Source organism: Mustela putorius, unplaced genomic scaffold (genome assembly GCF_011764305.1).
Source record: "Mustela putorius furo isolate JIRA1106 unplaced genomic scaffold, ASM1176430v1.1 tig00003850_pilon_pilon_pilon, whole genome shotgun sequence".
In the NCBI taxonomy this organism is placed as follows: Eukaryota; Metazoa; Chordata; class Mammalia; order Carnivora; family Mustelidae; genus Mustela; species Mustela putorius.
The window spans coordinates 8,411,510-8,423,530 of record NW_025422002.1 but is presented as its reverse complement, the minus strand read 5'-3'; the positions used below and the strand labels follow the sequence as shown (position 1 = coordinate 8,423,530).

Genomic DNA, 12,021 nt, shown 5'->3' with positions numbered 1-12,021 from the left:
CTCAGGATTTCTAGCCAATAACCATATAGTTAACACCACCTTACAAATCAAAAAAAGAAAATGCCAGGAACATCTTTAAATGCCTTGTCATACCAACAGCAAAGTGCACAGAGTGAAGAGAACACGAGAGCCTTTTCATTTTAAAAATGTTTGGAAATATGTACAACTTTGATACAGTTTCAGGGTGCTCTGGACACCCATGGCCACTTCATGTAAACCACTGACAATTTCTAGAGCACTTTGAGAAACTACAATATGACCATGACCCAGTTGTGTGATTAAACCGAACGAGGGCAACAGACACGCCTCCAATAAGAGGGGTGTCAGTGTCAATGACGGCGCTCCCTACTTTAAGGTATTCACAAGGAGACAGATCAACAGTTTCTTTTATTCATCCTCCTCCTCCTCCTCCTCTTCCTCTTCCTCCTCCTCGTCTTCTTCATCTTCTTCTTCCACCTTTTTCCGGGTAACTTTGGTGGGACCCTTCGCGCCATCAAACTTTCCTTTAGACTTATAGTCGGTGACATCCTTCTCATACTTCTCCTTCAGCTTCGCTGCCTTATTGTTGTAAGGTTGCTTCTCACCATCACTTAAGTTATTCCACATCTCGCCCAGCTTCTTTGCCACATCTCCAATGGAGATACCAGGGTTTGTAGATTTGATCTTGGGGCGGAATTCTGAACAGAACAGGAAGAATCCAGACGGTGGCCTTTTGGGGGCATTAGGGTCCTTCTTCTTCTTGCCTCCCTTAGCTGGTCCATAATCCTTCATTTCCCGGTCATAACACACTTTGTCTGCCTTTGCCATTTCATCGAATTTAGATTTCTCCTTCCCAGACATAGTCTTAGACCTCTCAGAGCACTTCTTAGAAAATTCTGCAAAATTGACAGGGACTTCTGGGTTTTTCTTCTTGTGTTCCTCTCTGCATGTCTGCACGAAGAAGGCATAAGCAGACATCTTGCCCTTTGGTTTCTTGGGATCACCTTTAGCCATCCTGACTGTATTGTTCGCTAGTCTGGGCAGCGCAGGGCACGACACGCGGCTCAGCGCTCCCCAACCTCGCGCTAGCTGCCTCCACGAGAGCCGCCAATCAGTGTCTTTTCTAAAGCCTTCTAAAAATCGCTTTGGGCTTACATATTCCTTGTAAGTAAAATAGATAATATCACAACCATAACCATGTCTTTGGGTTTGTTGTTATTCTTGTTGTTTTTTTTTCAACCAGGTACATCTCTCTGTTACCTCTTTTTCCTGTCTTGCTCGGCTAGATTATTACCACTCTGAATTTCAGTGCTATTTTTCATTTTTAAGGTGATTTTTTTGTGTGGAACATCTCTTGAGAATTTTGCCCTTCTCTTTCTGGGTTTATCAGCTATCTGCTGATAGCATGGGCTCACCCATTTCTCTTACTTTATTTTTCTATTTCAAACTATGTTTTGTTAGAGGATTTTTTTTTTTAGTATCTCATCTGGCCATCTTCTGTGTCAAGTGGTGTCTTTGTTGTCTTAGAGTTTTTTTTTTTTTTCCTCCAGCCAGTCAGTACAGATTTGCTTCGATGCCAGCACTGAAACCTGTTCTTATGTCATCTGTTGTGACAGTTACACTGAGGTTTTGGGAGTTTTTTTGTTTGCTTGTTTAGATTTGTAGGGCAAAACCTGTTGACACTTAATATGTTTCTGCATTCTCACAGAAATCTCCACCTCTTGACAGTTTGACCCACTTTTTTTTTAACCCAAGATGCAATAACTCTGTGATGTTACACATGCATGTTGCCTGTATATGAAAATAAATCAAGGCATGTACGTGTTCTATCAGTTTCCATCTACTAATTTAAAGGCAATTGAGTATAATGCAATGGGAAGGAAGTGTCTTCATGAAGTATTGATGACTCATATACATACAGAATTATTGTTCAAAAAAGTTTTAAATTCTTTCTTAGTGACAATAGTATTAAAGGATAATTTTCACATACAAAAAAAATGAATATGAATACATTAAAGACTTTACTAGCTCGTGATTAGAGAGTGAATCAGACATTTTTTATAACAGACTCACAGGAGAAGTCTAAGAAGTACACATTTATGTGAAATAGAAGATTGAATGGAGACTGCAAATGAACACCAAACAGGTTTTGGGTTTTGCGCTTTTGTTTTTTGATCCATGGGAGAAGAATGAAGTCTTGGACCTGTACCAAACAAAATATTTGCAAGTCCTTGGGTCCAGTTTTTCAATGCTACCAGTTATATCTAATTTGCAGAGCTGTAATGAAGTTCAAGGGCAATGAAAGGCTAAAAGAAGATAACCCAGAGGAGTATGCTCAAAACATTGCAGTGTTTTTCATTAGATCCCAGTAATCTTTTTGCAATTCACAAATGTCCTTACAGAAATAACATTTGTAAAAAGCTTGATGTCCTATAAATGCTTACAAATACATGCTTTGGAGAGTCATCTCAAACTTGTGAGACAGCTTGGTGGTATCTTCTCATTGTTGACCTCAGGGAGGCAAGCTATGACAGCACATAGTGTGGTACAGGTAGATGCTCACAAATCTGTAGCTGTTCTTAGGGATGCATCGTTGGTGGTGGTTAAGAGCTAGGACTCTGGAATCATGTGGGTTGTGTCTCAATTTTCTCATCTACACAATGGGGACAAAATAATGCCAGTGTTCTGGAATTATTATGAGGAGTAAAAGAGTTAATTTGTAGAAGGTGCTGAGAACAGGGACTGGCTCAGTAAATGCTGTCTTTGTTGTTACTGTTGCTTAGCATTCACCTGTTAGAGATTAGGTCCCAAAATGGTGCCTAGATCCTTTACTTCCAAACCCATGTGCATCCTTAGCAAAGATGATGCATTGTGATGGGTGACATATTTTCAAATTTGACATCCCCCCCCCCATTTGGGGGACCAAGCTTGTTTGCAGAGAGCAGGTTTCTATTTGAATCTGGGAAGGTTGAGTGGTACTTGAGTAAATATTCCCCTCTGACTCTCCTTTCATCTTGCAGGATGCATGAGCACTTGGTTTGCTGTATTCAGCCAAATCTGAGCTATGCTAATGCCCAGTCTTTAGCACTTTATGTCTACTTGAATGGAATCTGAAAATAAATATTTCTGAGCTCTCAGGCTCATGTTTCAGTGGCATTAGGAAGCCTGGCAAGAGTACAACAAAATGCCAATGTCAGGTCTTGGCCATGAGCCGTAGTAAGTGCTTGCTTACAGCAATTCTATGAAGTGATGGTCATGTCTGTTTATAGATGAGAACAAATGTGGCCCAGGGAATAATTAACTGAGTAACGCTTGGGTTTGAGTGCTGGTCTGACTTTAGTATATGACTCTCTCAGCTCTCCTGCCTTCTGCTCAGAATCTCAAAACAGTAGATTCCATATAAACTATCATCAATGTGGCTAATAAAGACTACAGAGTAAGACAAGCGTCCAGTAACGGAACTTATTTCCTAGAGTAACAGACTTAGCTGTTGGCAACGGGGCCAGAGCTTTGGTGAAAGAGTAGACTTTGGTGCTGGTCCTTTTCAACAGTGAACTGGAGCTCCTGAAATCCTCCTGGATTAGGAATTGACAAGGCTTGGTGTGGCACTAAAGCTGTGAGAGGGACCCAAATGGCCTCAGCAAAGTTGGTCAGAGAACTGGGAAACTTCTAGAGCCAATCCAGTTAAAATGATAGGAGTGGGGAGTTCACATGAGTCCCCCATTCACCCAGCCCCAAGAACAGAGCTCATCAGAGGTCACCATTATGGTGGCAGGAAAGCCCACTAGTATCTTGGCTTTTAGAGCTCTGTTGCTTGTTTCATGGGAGTTTGGGGGCAAGGAAACCAACGTAAGAATTTCTTTTTCTAAAATAATGTGTTATGCTATACAGATGTCAGCAGAAAACATTTTACATTATCATTGCTGGGACTCAAATATGGTGTGTTTTTGATTCCAAACCTGTATGTATCTCTATCCATTCAACATTCTGTCCACCTGTTTAGTTGCCTAGGGCTGCAGTAACAAAATACCACACACAGGCTGGCTTGAAAAGCAAACAAACAAAAAAATGTGTTCTCCCTGTGGTAGAAGCTAGAAGTCCAAAATCAAAATGTTAGCAGATCCAGGCTCCCTTTGAGGGGTGTTGGTGAGGATCAGACTTCTGGAAGCTCCAGACGTTCCTTGGTCTGTGGCAGCCCACCGCAATTTATGCCTGTTTCTTTACATTACTACCTTTCCTCTGTGTCCTTGTCTTCACATGGCATTCCTATGTGTGCATGTGCGTGTGTGTGTGTGCGTGTGTGTGTGTGTGTTTGTGTGTGTTTGTCCAGATGTCCCTCTCCTTATAAGGACAATAATCATATTAGATGAGGGTCCATTCTAATGGCTTCACATTAACTTGTTACATCAGCAAAGACCCTATTTCCAATTAAGGTCACTTCATAGTTACCTGGGGTTATGACTACAACATACCATTTTGGGAAATAGAGTTTAACTCATAACAACACCTGTTCTTTTCTCTGGCTCCCTTTCATTTTCCAGGCCTCATGTTTTCTCATCTGGTAATTATTTGTTATTTTGTCAGTGCATCCATCCTTCTGATTAAAAAACAAACAAATAAACTAGTGATGGCCTACTGTGTGTTAGGCATTGAGCCCACAGAGGTGCATGCAAGCACTGGTCCATAAACCCAAAAGAGACACAAAAACAAGTAAACAGATGGATGAAAGAAACTCAAACCATACTTAGTATTATGAAGGAAGGAAATAGGGTTGAGGCAGGGCAGGAGGTTCTCTAGGGTAGTCTAGGATGGTTTCCTGGAGGAGGTAACAGATAAAATGAGACTGAAAGGACAAGAAGTGATGCCATCCAAAGCCTGAGAAGAGTGAATCTGGCTAAAGAAGAGTGAGAACTAAGGGCCTGAGCAGGGACCAGCTTGATACATTTGAGGACCAGAGAGGTGGTGAGGAATGTGGCCTGGGACTTGGAGTAGGACAAAAGCTAGAGTTGGAGATTCAGGCAGAGGACAGATCTTGCAGAGCTTGCAGAATCATGGAGGGAAATTTGAATTTAAACTTAAATTAGCCGCTGACCAACATCGTAAGACCAACAACACGCTAATAATAATCATCAGAGTTTTTTATTATTGGCTGTATGCCAGGTGTGCAACTGAGTACTTCTCACCTGTCTCCCATTTGGCCCCTCATCCTCAACCACAAACCTGCAAAGGAGATATTTTGAGAATTGTAGAGTGTTGGCCCACTCTTCTGTATACAGAGCACGAAACCTATTCTAGGCACAATGCTCGGCCCTTTGGGGATGTGTTGATGATCCCTGCCCTCACGTTACATACAATCTAATAAAAACATCTGTTAGCCGGTGACCATACTGGTAGCCTGATGGCACAACAGCAACCTCCTAACCACTCTGGGCTTCACTGTCTTCCATGTGTCAAGTGGGGAAGTCAGTCTCCTCCTTACAGGGTTATGGTGAGTAGGAGCCGCCCACAGTGCACACAAGGCGAAAGACAGCAGGACTCTGGGGAAAGAGGAAATGAAAAGACTGTGCAGAGGAGGGTGAGATGAGCCTTGGAAGAACAGTGACATTTCTCAGGCAGACCAAGAAGGGGATGACAAAATCTGATTGCTGTTAAGCCTAACACGTTATAATCCTTATTATTAAAATTAAACTTGAGGAATCAGTGTGCCTGCAGTCTGATGGACTATATGATGCTGTAATTTGACTTCTAAACTTTGTATAATCCTTGGTAAGAAGCGTGTTAGGACACCCCTTACTGGTCACAATTCTGCCGCTAATTTTAGTAAAAATGAGAGGGCCGTAGTAAATAGAGACTCATTCAAGGCTTTCTGTTTCCAAGACTGTAGGCTTGTCTTATCTTGCCCGCCTCTCTCTCTCTCTCTTTCTTTCTTTCTTTCTTCTTTTTCTATTTAAGGTGTATGTCAACTTGCCCTCTAGTGACAGTATTTTGAATTTCATTCAAATTCAGAAGACAAGTCTCAGGCCACCCGGCTCCTCCCCAAAGTAATTTGCTGTTTATCGATAGAAGCCTGTTGTGTGTCTAACTACCAAAGTGACCTCTGTGAAGCGTCGCTATTGTGGGCCAGTGAGACGCCTGCAGGATGGCAATAGGCATCATCACTGGCAGATAATGGCCTGGGACTCTAGGCAAGTTGCTTACATTCAGGATAGGGTCTCCTCACCCTTGAAATGAGGATCGTGTGTATTTACTTCTGTTTCCCCTACCAGAGTGTGAGCTCCATGAGGGGGGCGGGTTTCGCTTGCTTCCCTACCGATCCCCAGAGCACAGAGCAGCGCACCGTGTGGTGGAAGATGCAATGGACAGAGAAAAGTATGAAGATGGAACGCATCAGTTACAGAAGTCCCTCGTCGTTGGGTCAGGCAGATCAGGGGTGCCTCACTGCATGACGGTGTCCTTCCTTCTCTGGCTATGATCCCTTCCTTTTTATTTTATCTTGATTAGCCCAGGCTACTCCTCTGGACTGTTTTCTTGTGGTGTTTTCTTTGATCATTCTGAGCAGAAACTGAGAAGAGGAATAGGGAACATAGAGTCAAGGATGGGACTATTTTAAGTCTGAAAGACAGAGACATTAGCAGATTCTTCCTTTCTGGTTGATGAAATACTATGTTTAACCCTTTCCTGTAAATAATCATTTACTTATCTATGTAAGGTGCTTTGCTGCTAAATCATAGGTACATAGCACATGAGGAATCCTACAAATCTAACTGGGTCTGTCTCGTATCTTTTTACTGTTCAGAGTAGCTTAACTCCGCAACATCCCAGACTTTCAGAAAGAATGTTCGCTGTTGTTTCCCCCCACCCGCCGCCAGCCATCCTCTTCACAATTGTTTCCTTCCTTTCACCAAAGGTTTACTGCTCACTTCTGCTTTGACAGACAGGACCTGGGAGGTCACAGAGATGAAAGAAATGTGATCACACTTTCCCCTGCTGACAGCAGAACCTGCTCACCACTTACACTTGAAAAAGCATCATCATCTTCAAGTGCCTTCTATGAGCATTCATGCTATGGAATAAGGGTGAGCCAGGAGAGGAAGGAGGCAATTCTTAATGTGCTTTTTAAAGTCTTAAGAGTTGAAATCCTTCTTTCAAGAGTGACCCCCTTGGCGAGAAGAGAGCATGTCTTTAAAGTTCCTACCCAACTTCTTAAACCTTTAAGAGTTCTGTCACGTTGGGGATGATAGTGAAAAGATACCCTTTGAGAGGTAGGGGTGAAGAATAGATACGGATTTATCCTTTTGCTTCATGACATTCTGTTGTGCAGAAACAAGTAATGCTTCGCAGGGAGCGGAGGAAGAAGTCTAAATTCTTAACCTTGCATTTAAAAGTTTCTAGAGCCCTGCACCAGTTTGTCTCTTTGAACCTATCTTCTAGTATCCTCTTTATGGTGTTCCAGTCCAACTGTCCTTCCCGCTGGCCTCCAGCTATGCTTTGTGCTTTCAAAATTTAATTACTTTTTTTTTTTTGGTTAGAGAAAGAGAGTTATAGTTGTTGGAGGAGTAATCTGAAAAGTACAAAACAGGAGATGGCATTTGTAGTTCTACTCCTTGGAATTAATCCCTCTTGGTAGTTGTAATATTATTTCTAGTTCCTAAAGATGTCCACGTATAATTACTGTGTTTATAATTTTTTTTAAAAAGTTACAAAAGTGAGGGGAGCCTGAGTGGCTCAGTGGGTTAAGCCTCTGCCTCTGGCTCAGGTCATGATCCCAAGGTCCTGGGATCAAGCCCTGCATTGGGCTCTCTGCTCAGCAGGGAGACTGCTTCCCTCTCTCTGCCTGCCTCTCTGCCTACCTGTGATTTCTCTCTGTCAAATAAATAAATAAAATCTTAAAAAAATATTTTAAAAAATTAAAAAATTGATTAATCAGTTAATCAACACTGATTCCCTCTCACCCTCACCAGAAGTAACTTTTGGTTTCATTGCATAAGGTTAACTTTGTACGTGGGGTTTTCCTACATATATATTGGTGACATAGCATCATATGATGTGCATTATTCCATAGTTTTCTTTTCTCCCTCAACCGTATTTGTTGATGTCTCACCATGTTTTTCCAAGTAGTTCAAATTCATTGCCATTATTTTCACACTTTTGCAAAGCGGCAGAGAATATGAATATAGTTTTTCTTACAAATGTGCAAGGATTTCTCTTGTGTGCCAGAGGTGGTATTGCAGGGTCATTGTATCTATGCGGGTGTTGATGGAACTGCTGCCTCTCCCTGTCCCTTTACTCGCTTACATGCCTGAATAGAGTGAGCAAAGAGAAACATTTCTCAGATACTCTCTCTTCTCCCTTAAATTTCACAAGTATAGGATTCCCTTTATTCTTTTCCTCTCTTATGGACACCCAATCTGTGTATCAAGATTCAATTGACATAACATATATTGGATATTCTTCTCATTTGACATTTATGTTGATTTTGACTATTTTTGCCTTACTCATTCATGTCTCTACCGTGAGTAAATGAGCTTAGAAGGCACATGGCCTGTACACGCCTTTGTATTCTGCAGAATTAGTCTCTGGTCCATGGTGAGTGCCCTAAAGAGCAAAGTCTAGTTTTTCTTAAAGCTTAGGTACTGAAGTCAATTGAAAAATGTATATCCAGGATAGTCAAAATCACCCTTGATTTTTTTTTTTTAAATTGCCCACAATTTGCTACCTTGAAATAAGCTCACTCAGCCAATTTATTTCTCCTACTGCATTAAACCCAGTCAACACTTCTTCTTTGTTTGATCAACAGTTACAGGTGCTGGTCCCCTTGTATGACAAATATACATTGTAATTTTTAAACCTATTTCACCTAGCATGTGAAATACACATGTTTCTCTGGGGAGAGGCATGCAGGAAATGTAACTGACAGTGGATACGGTAGATAACCTCTCATCTCATCCTTCTCGTGGGATTTATGCTTGTGGACCAGATCGGAAGGAATCACCTGTCTCCCCTTTATCTCTCCCCCACCCCAACACACACGCATGTACCAAGGTGTGCTTTGTCTTATGACCTCACCAAATATATTAAATAATGCTTGGATTAAGCAGGTATTCAGCACAATGACAGGAGAAAATAAGCTCCTGCTTCCTTGATCTTGCCCTGCAGAGAGAACAGGATGAGACCAAATCCAGCAAATAAGGCAATAGGGTAGCTGTTCTGTAATCAATCTCCTAACACTCTCTGGGATTTGACAGAAATAATTAGGTCCCAAATACTTTTCTAAAGGTCATTTATCCTCTGCTGTTGTGGGGACCATTTTATTTCAAAGTTCCTGGATCCAACCCGGGTGGGGGGTTAGTAATAGAGGAAAAATTGCCTTGCATATGTACAGGCATAGTCTTCTGTGCCTCAGGCACACATAGATCTAATTTGTGAAGTATGTGAGATTGCTCATTGATTGTTTTAAAACTCGGGTTTTATGTTTATTTAGATATGGCAAGGCCCGTAGATGAAGAGATAACACCTTTGAAAGGATAGTTTGTTGCTCACAGAGGAGGAGGCACACCAGGCCATGAGGGTCCACCCAGGGAATGACTGGGAGCGATAGTTCAGGAGGCAGAGGGATTTGGAGAAACCGCGCTGGAGCCTTTCCTGAGGTTTTTGTGGGAAGGAAGGAATGAGGCACAATAAGCAAGATTTAAATTGGCTAGGTTGAGTAATTTCAGTGGGCTCTGGAATATAGAGGTCATACCTAGCAGTCTGACTCCTGCCCTGGGATGATTATAGCAGGTGGATAGTGGGTGGAGTGTGATAGCCTGTGAAGGAGGTGGCGGGGGTGCAGGCTCTGGATGGATTTGTTTGCCTATGAAAAGTGAGCTTGCCAGGGAGTCCTTTGCTCTGTTAGGGAATCGCTACCCTGGGGGTGGTCAGCAAGGCCCCAGATATAAAAGCATTAGAAAAGGAAATTTAAAAAAAAAATGGTTAATACAGTGATCATCTTCATGGTGACATTTCCCTGTGTGTGACTTGGTCTCAGGTATCTGCATACTGTGTGACCTTCTATGAAGGATATAGTAAGCTGCCAACAGTGGATCAGTGCAAAACGCCACAAATCTGGATGTCAGCAGTATGGATGTGGGAAAAGCTACTGGGGAAGACAAGCATCCTGAGTCCTACAGGCATCCTTCAAGTTTATTCCCCTTCCAAACTGTCCCTCAGATGAAACTCTTAAAATGTCACTGTGTGGGTGGCTCAGTGGGTTAAGAGTCTGCCTTCTGCTCAGGTCATGATTCCAGGATCATCCCTGCTGGGCAGGGAGCCTGCTTCTCCCTCTACCCCTTGTGCCTGCTCATGATCTCCTCTCTTCCTCTCTCTCAAATAAATAAATAAAATCTTTAAAAATTAAACAAAAAAATATGTTATCATTTGCCCCCTGTTTAAAAAAAGCAAACAAAAAAAGCCAACCTGGTTTAGTCTGCAAACTTGTGTTATTTTGTTACCCCTCTGTATTAAGATATTTAGTTTGAATACAAAATCAAGTGATCTTTGCCCTCAAATTGACTTCCTCTCTTGGGGTCCAGAGATTTGTAAAATGGCATTACCATCTGCCCAGAGAGCCAACGCAGTAATCTGGGAAACACCTTTGACCCTTCCCACCCTCTCTATTACTCTGTGATTCCACACTAAGTCCTATTACTGTCCCTAAGTCTTTCTCTTATCCATATGTCTGTGTCTATTTCTTCTTCATTGGCTGACTTCAAGATCACTTCTTTTCTTGTATGGCTCCTTATAGCTTCTTGATAGTCCCTTCTCTTCTCAGGAAAAAGAAAAGAAAACACGAACCACCAAAATGGGGAATAAAATTAGGACATTACTTTCAACCCTACAGATATTAGTAGAATAAGAAAAGTCCTCTGAAGAAGATTGATACTAACAAATTAGACAATTTAGACGAAATAGAAAATTTCCTAGAAAGACACAACTTACCAAAAATAATAAGAAAAAAAATAAAAAAGCTGAATTGATTCTTATCAAATAAAGGCACTGAATTAGGTGGAAAAAAACCTTTTCACAAGTAAAAGTCTAGGATCAGATGGCTTACCTGTTGAAGTCTATCATTTTTTATCTTTCTTAAGGGAGAATCCTAATCGTACACAAACTTTTTCAGAAAGAAAAAGGGGGGGGGGACTCTTCTTATCTCCTTGAGAAGGCGAAATTAAGTCATCCCCAGAAAAGAAAGCTACAGGCCAGTATACCTCATGAACATAGACAAAAATTCTTAATAAAATTAGCAAATCACAGCTAGCGATATATAAGAAGGTTTGTACACCATGACTAAGTGAGTTTATGTAAAGAATATAAGGCTGATTGAACATTTGAAAATCAATTAATGTATTACAGTGTACTGATAAAGAACAGAAACACATAATCTCAATAAATACAGGAAAAGCACTTGAAAAAGAAAAGCTAACACCTTTTCATGGTACAAGGAAAAAAAAAAATCTCAACAAACTTTGTAGAGATGTCCTTCAAATTGATAAAGCCTGTCTATGAAAAGACCTTAGCCTACACATTTTTTTAAAGATTTTATTTATTTATTTGACAGACAGAGATCACAAGTAGGCAGAGAGGCAGGCAGAGGGAGAGAGGAGGAAGCAGGCTCCCTGCCGAGCAGAGAGCCCAATGCGGGGCTCGATCCCAAGACCCTGGGATCATGACCTGAGCAGAAGGCAGAGGCTTAACCTACTGAGCCCCCCAGGTGCCCCAGCCTACATATTTTTTAATGATAAAAAATGGAATCCTTTCCCTTAAGTTCAGAAACAAATAAGGCTGTGCACCCTGACTTCTGCTAAACATTACTGGATCTAGTCAGTGTCCGAGGAAGAAAAAGTGATTAAAGCCATACTTTTGGGATGAAAACTCCTAAGGAATCTACCAAATGGCTAAATAAGCAAGCTTAACAAGAGAGCAGGATTCTAGATGTGTACACAAAACTACTGTATCTCCATATACCAGCCAAAAAATTCAATCTAAAAATGACAACAATTCAAT

The 12,021-nt window shown here is 41.4% G+C and overlaps 1 protein-coding gene across 1 annotated transcript; it reads right to left on the bottom strand.

Annotated features, from left to right (window-relative positions):
* Window positions 1-366: 366 nt before the first annotated feature.
* LOC123387231 (high mobility group protein B3-like) lies at window positions 367-1,082 on the bottom strand. The gene has a single exon (XM_045063253.1). It carries the CDS (start codon window positions 991-993, stop codon window positions 388-390), a length of 606 nt encoding a protein of 201 aa, XP_044919188.1. The 5' UTR covers window positions 994-1,082; the 3' UTR covers window positions 367-387.
* Between the last annotated feature and the right edge of the window lie 10,939 nt (window positions 1,083-12,021).

Excerpts from the sequence above, each read along its gene's own strand:
- LOC123387231 (XM_045063253.1), bottom strand. The coding sequence starts at position 993 with ATGGCTAAAGGTGATCCCAAGAAACCAAAGGGCAAGATGTCTGCTTAT.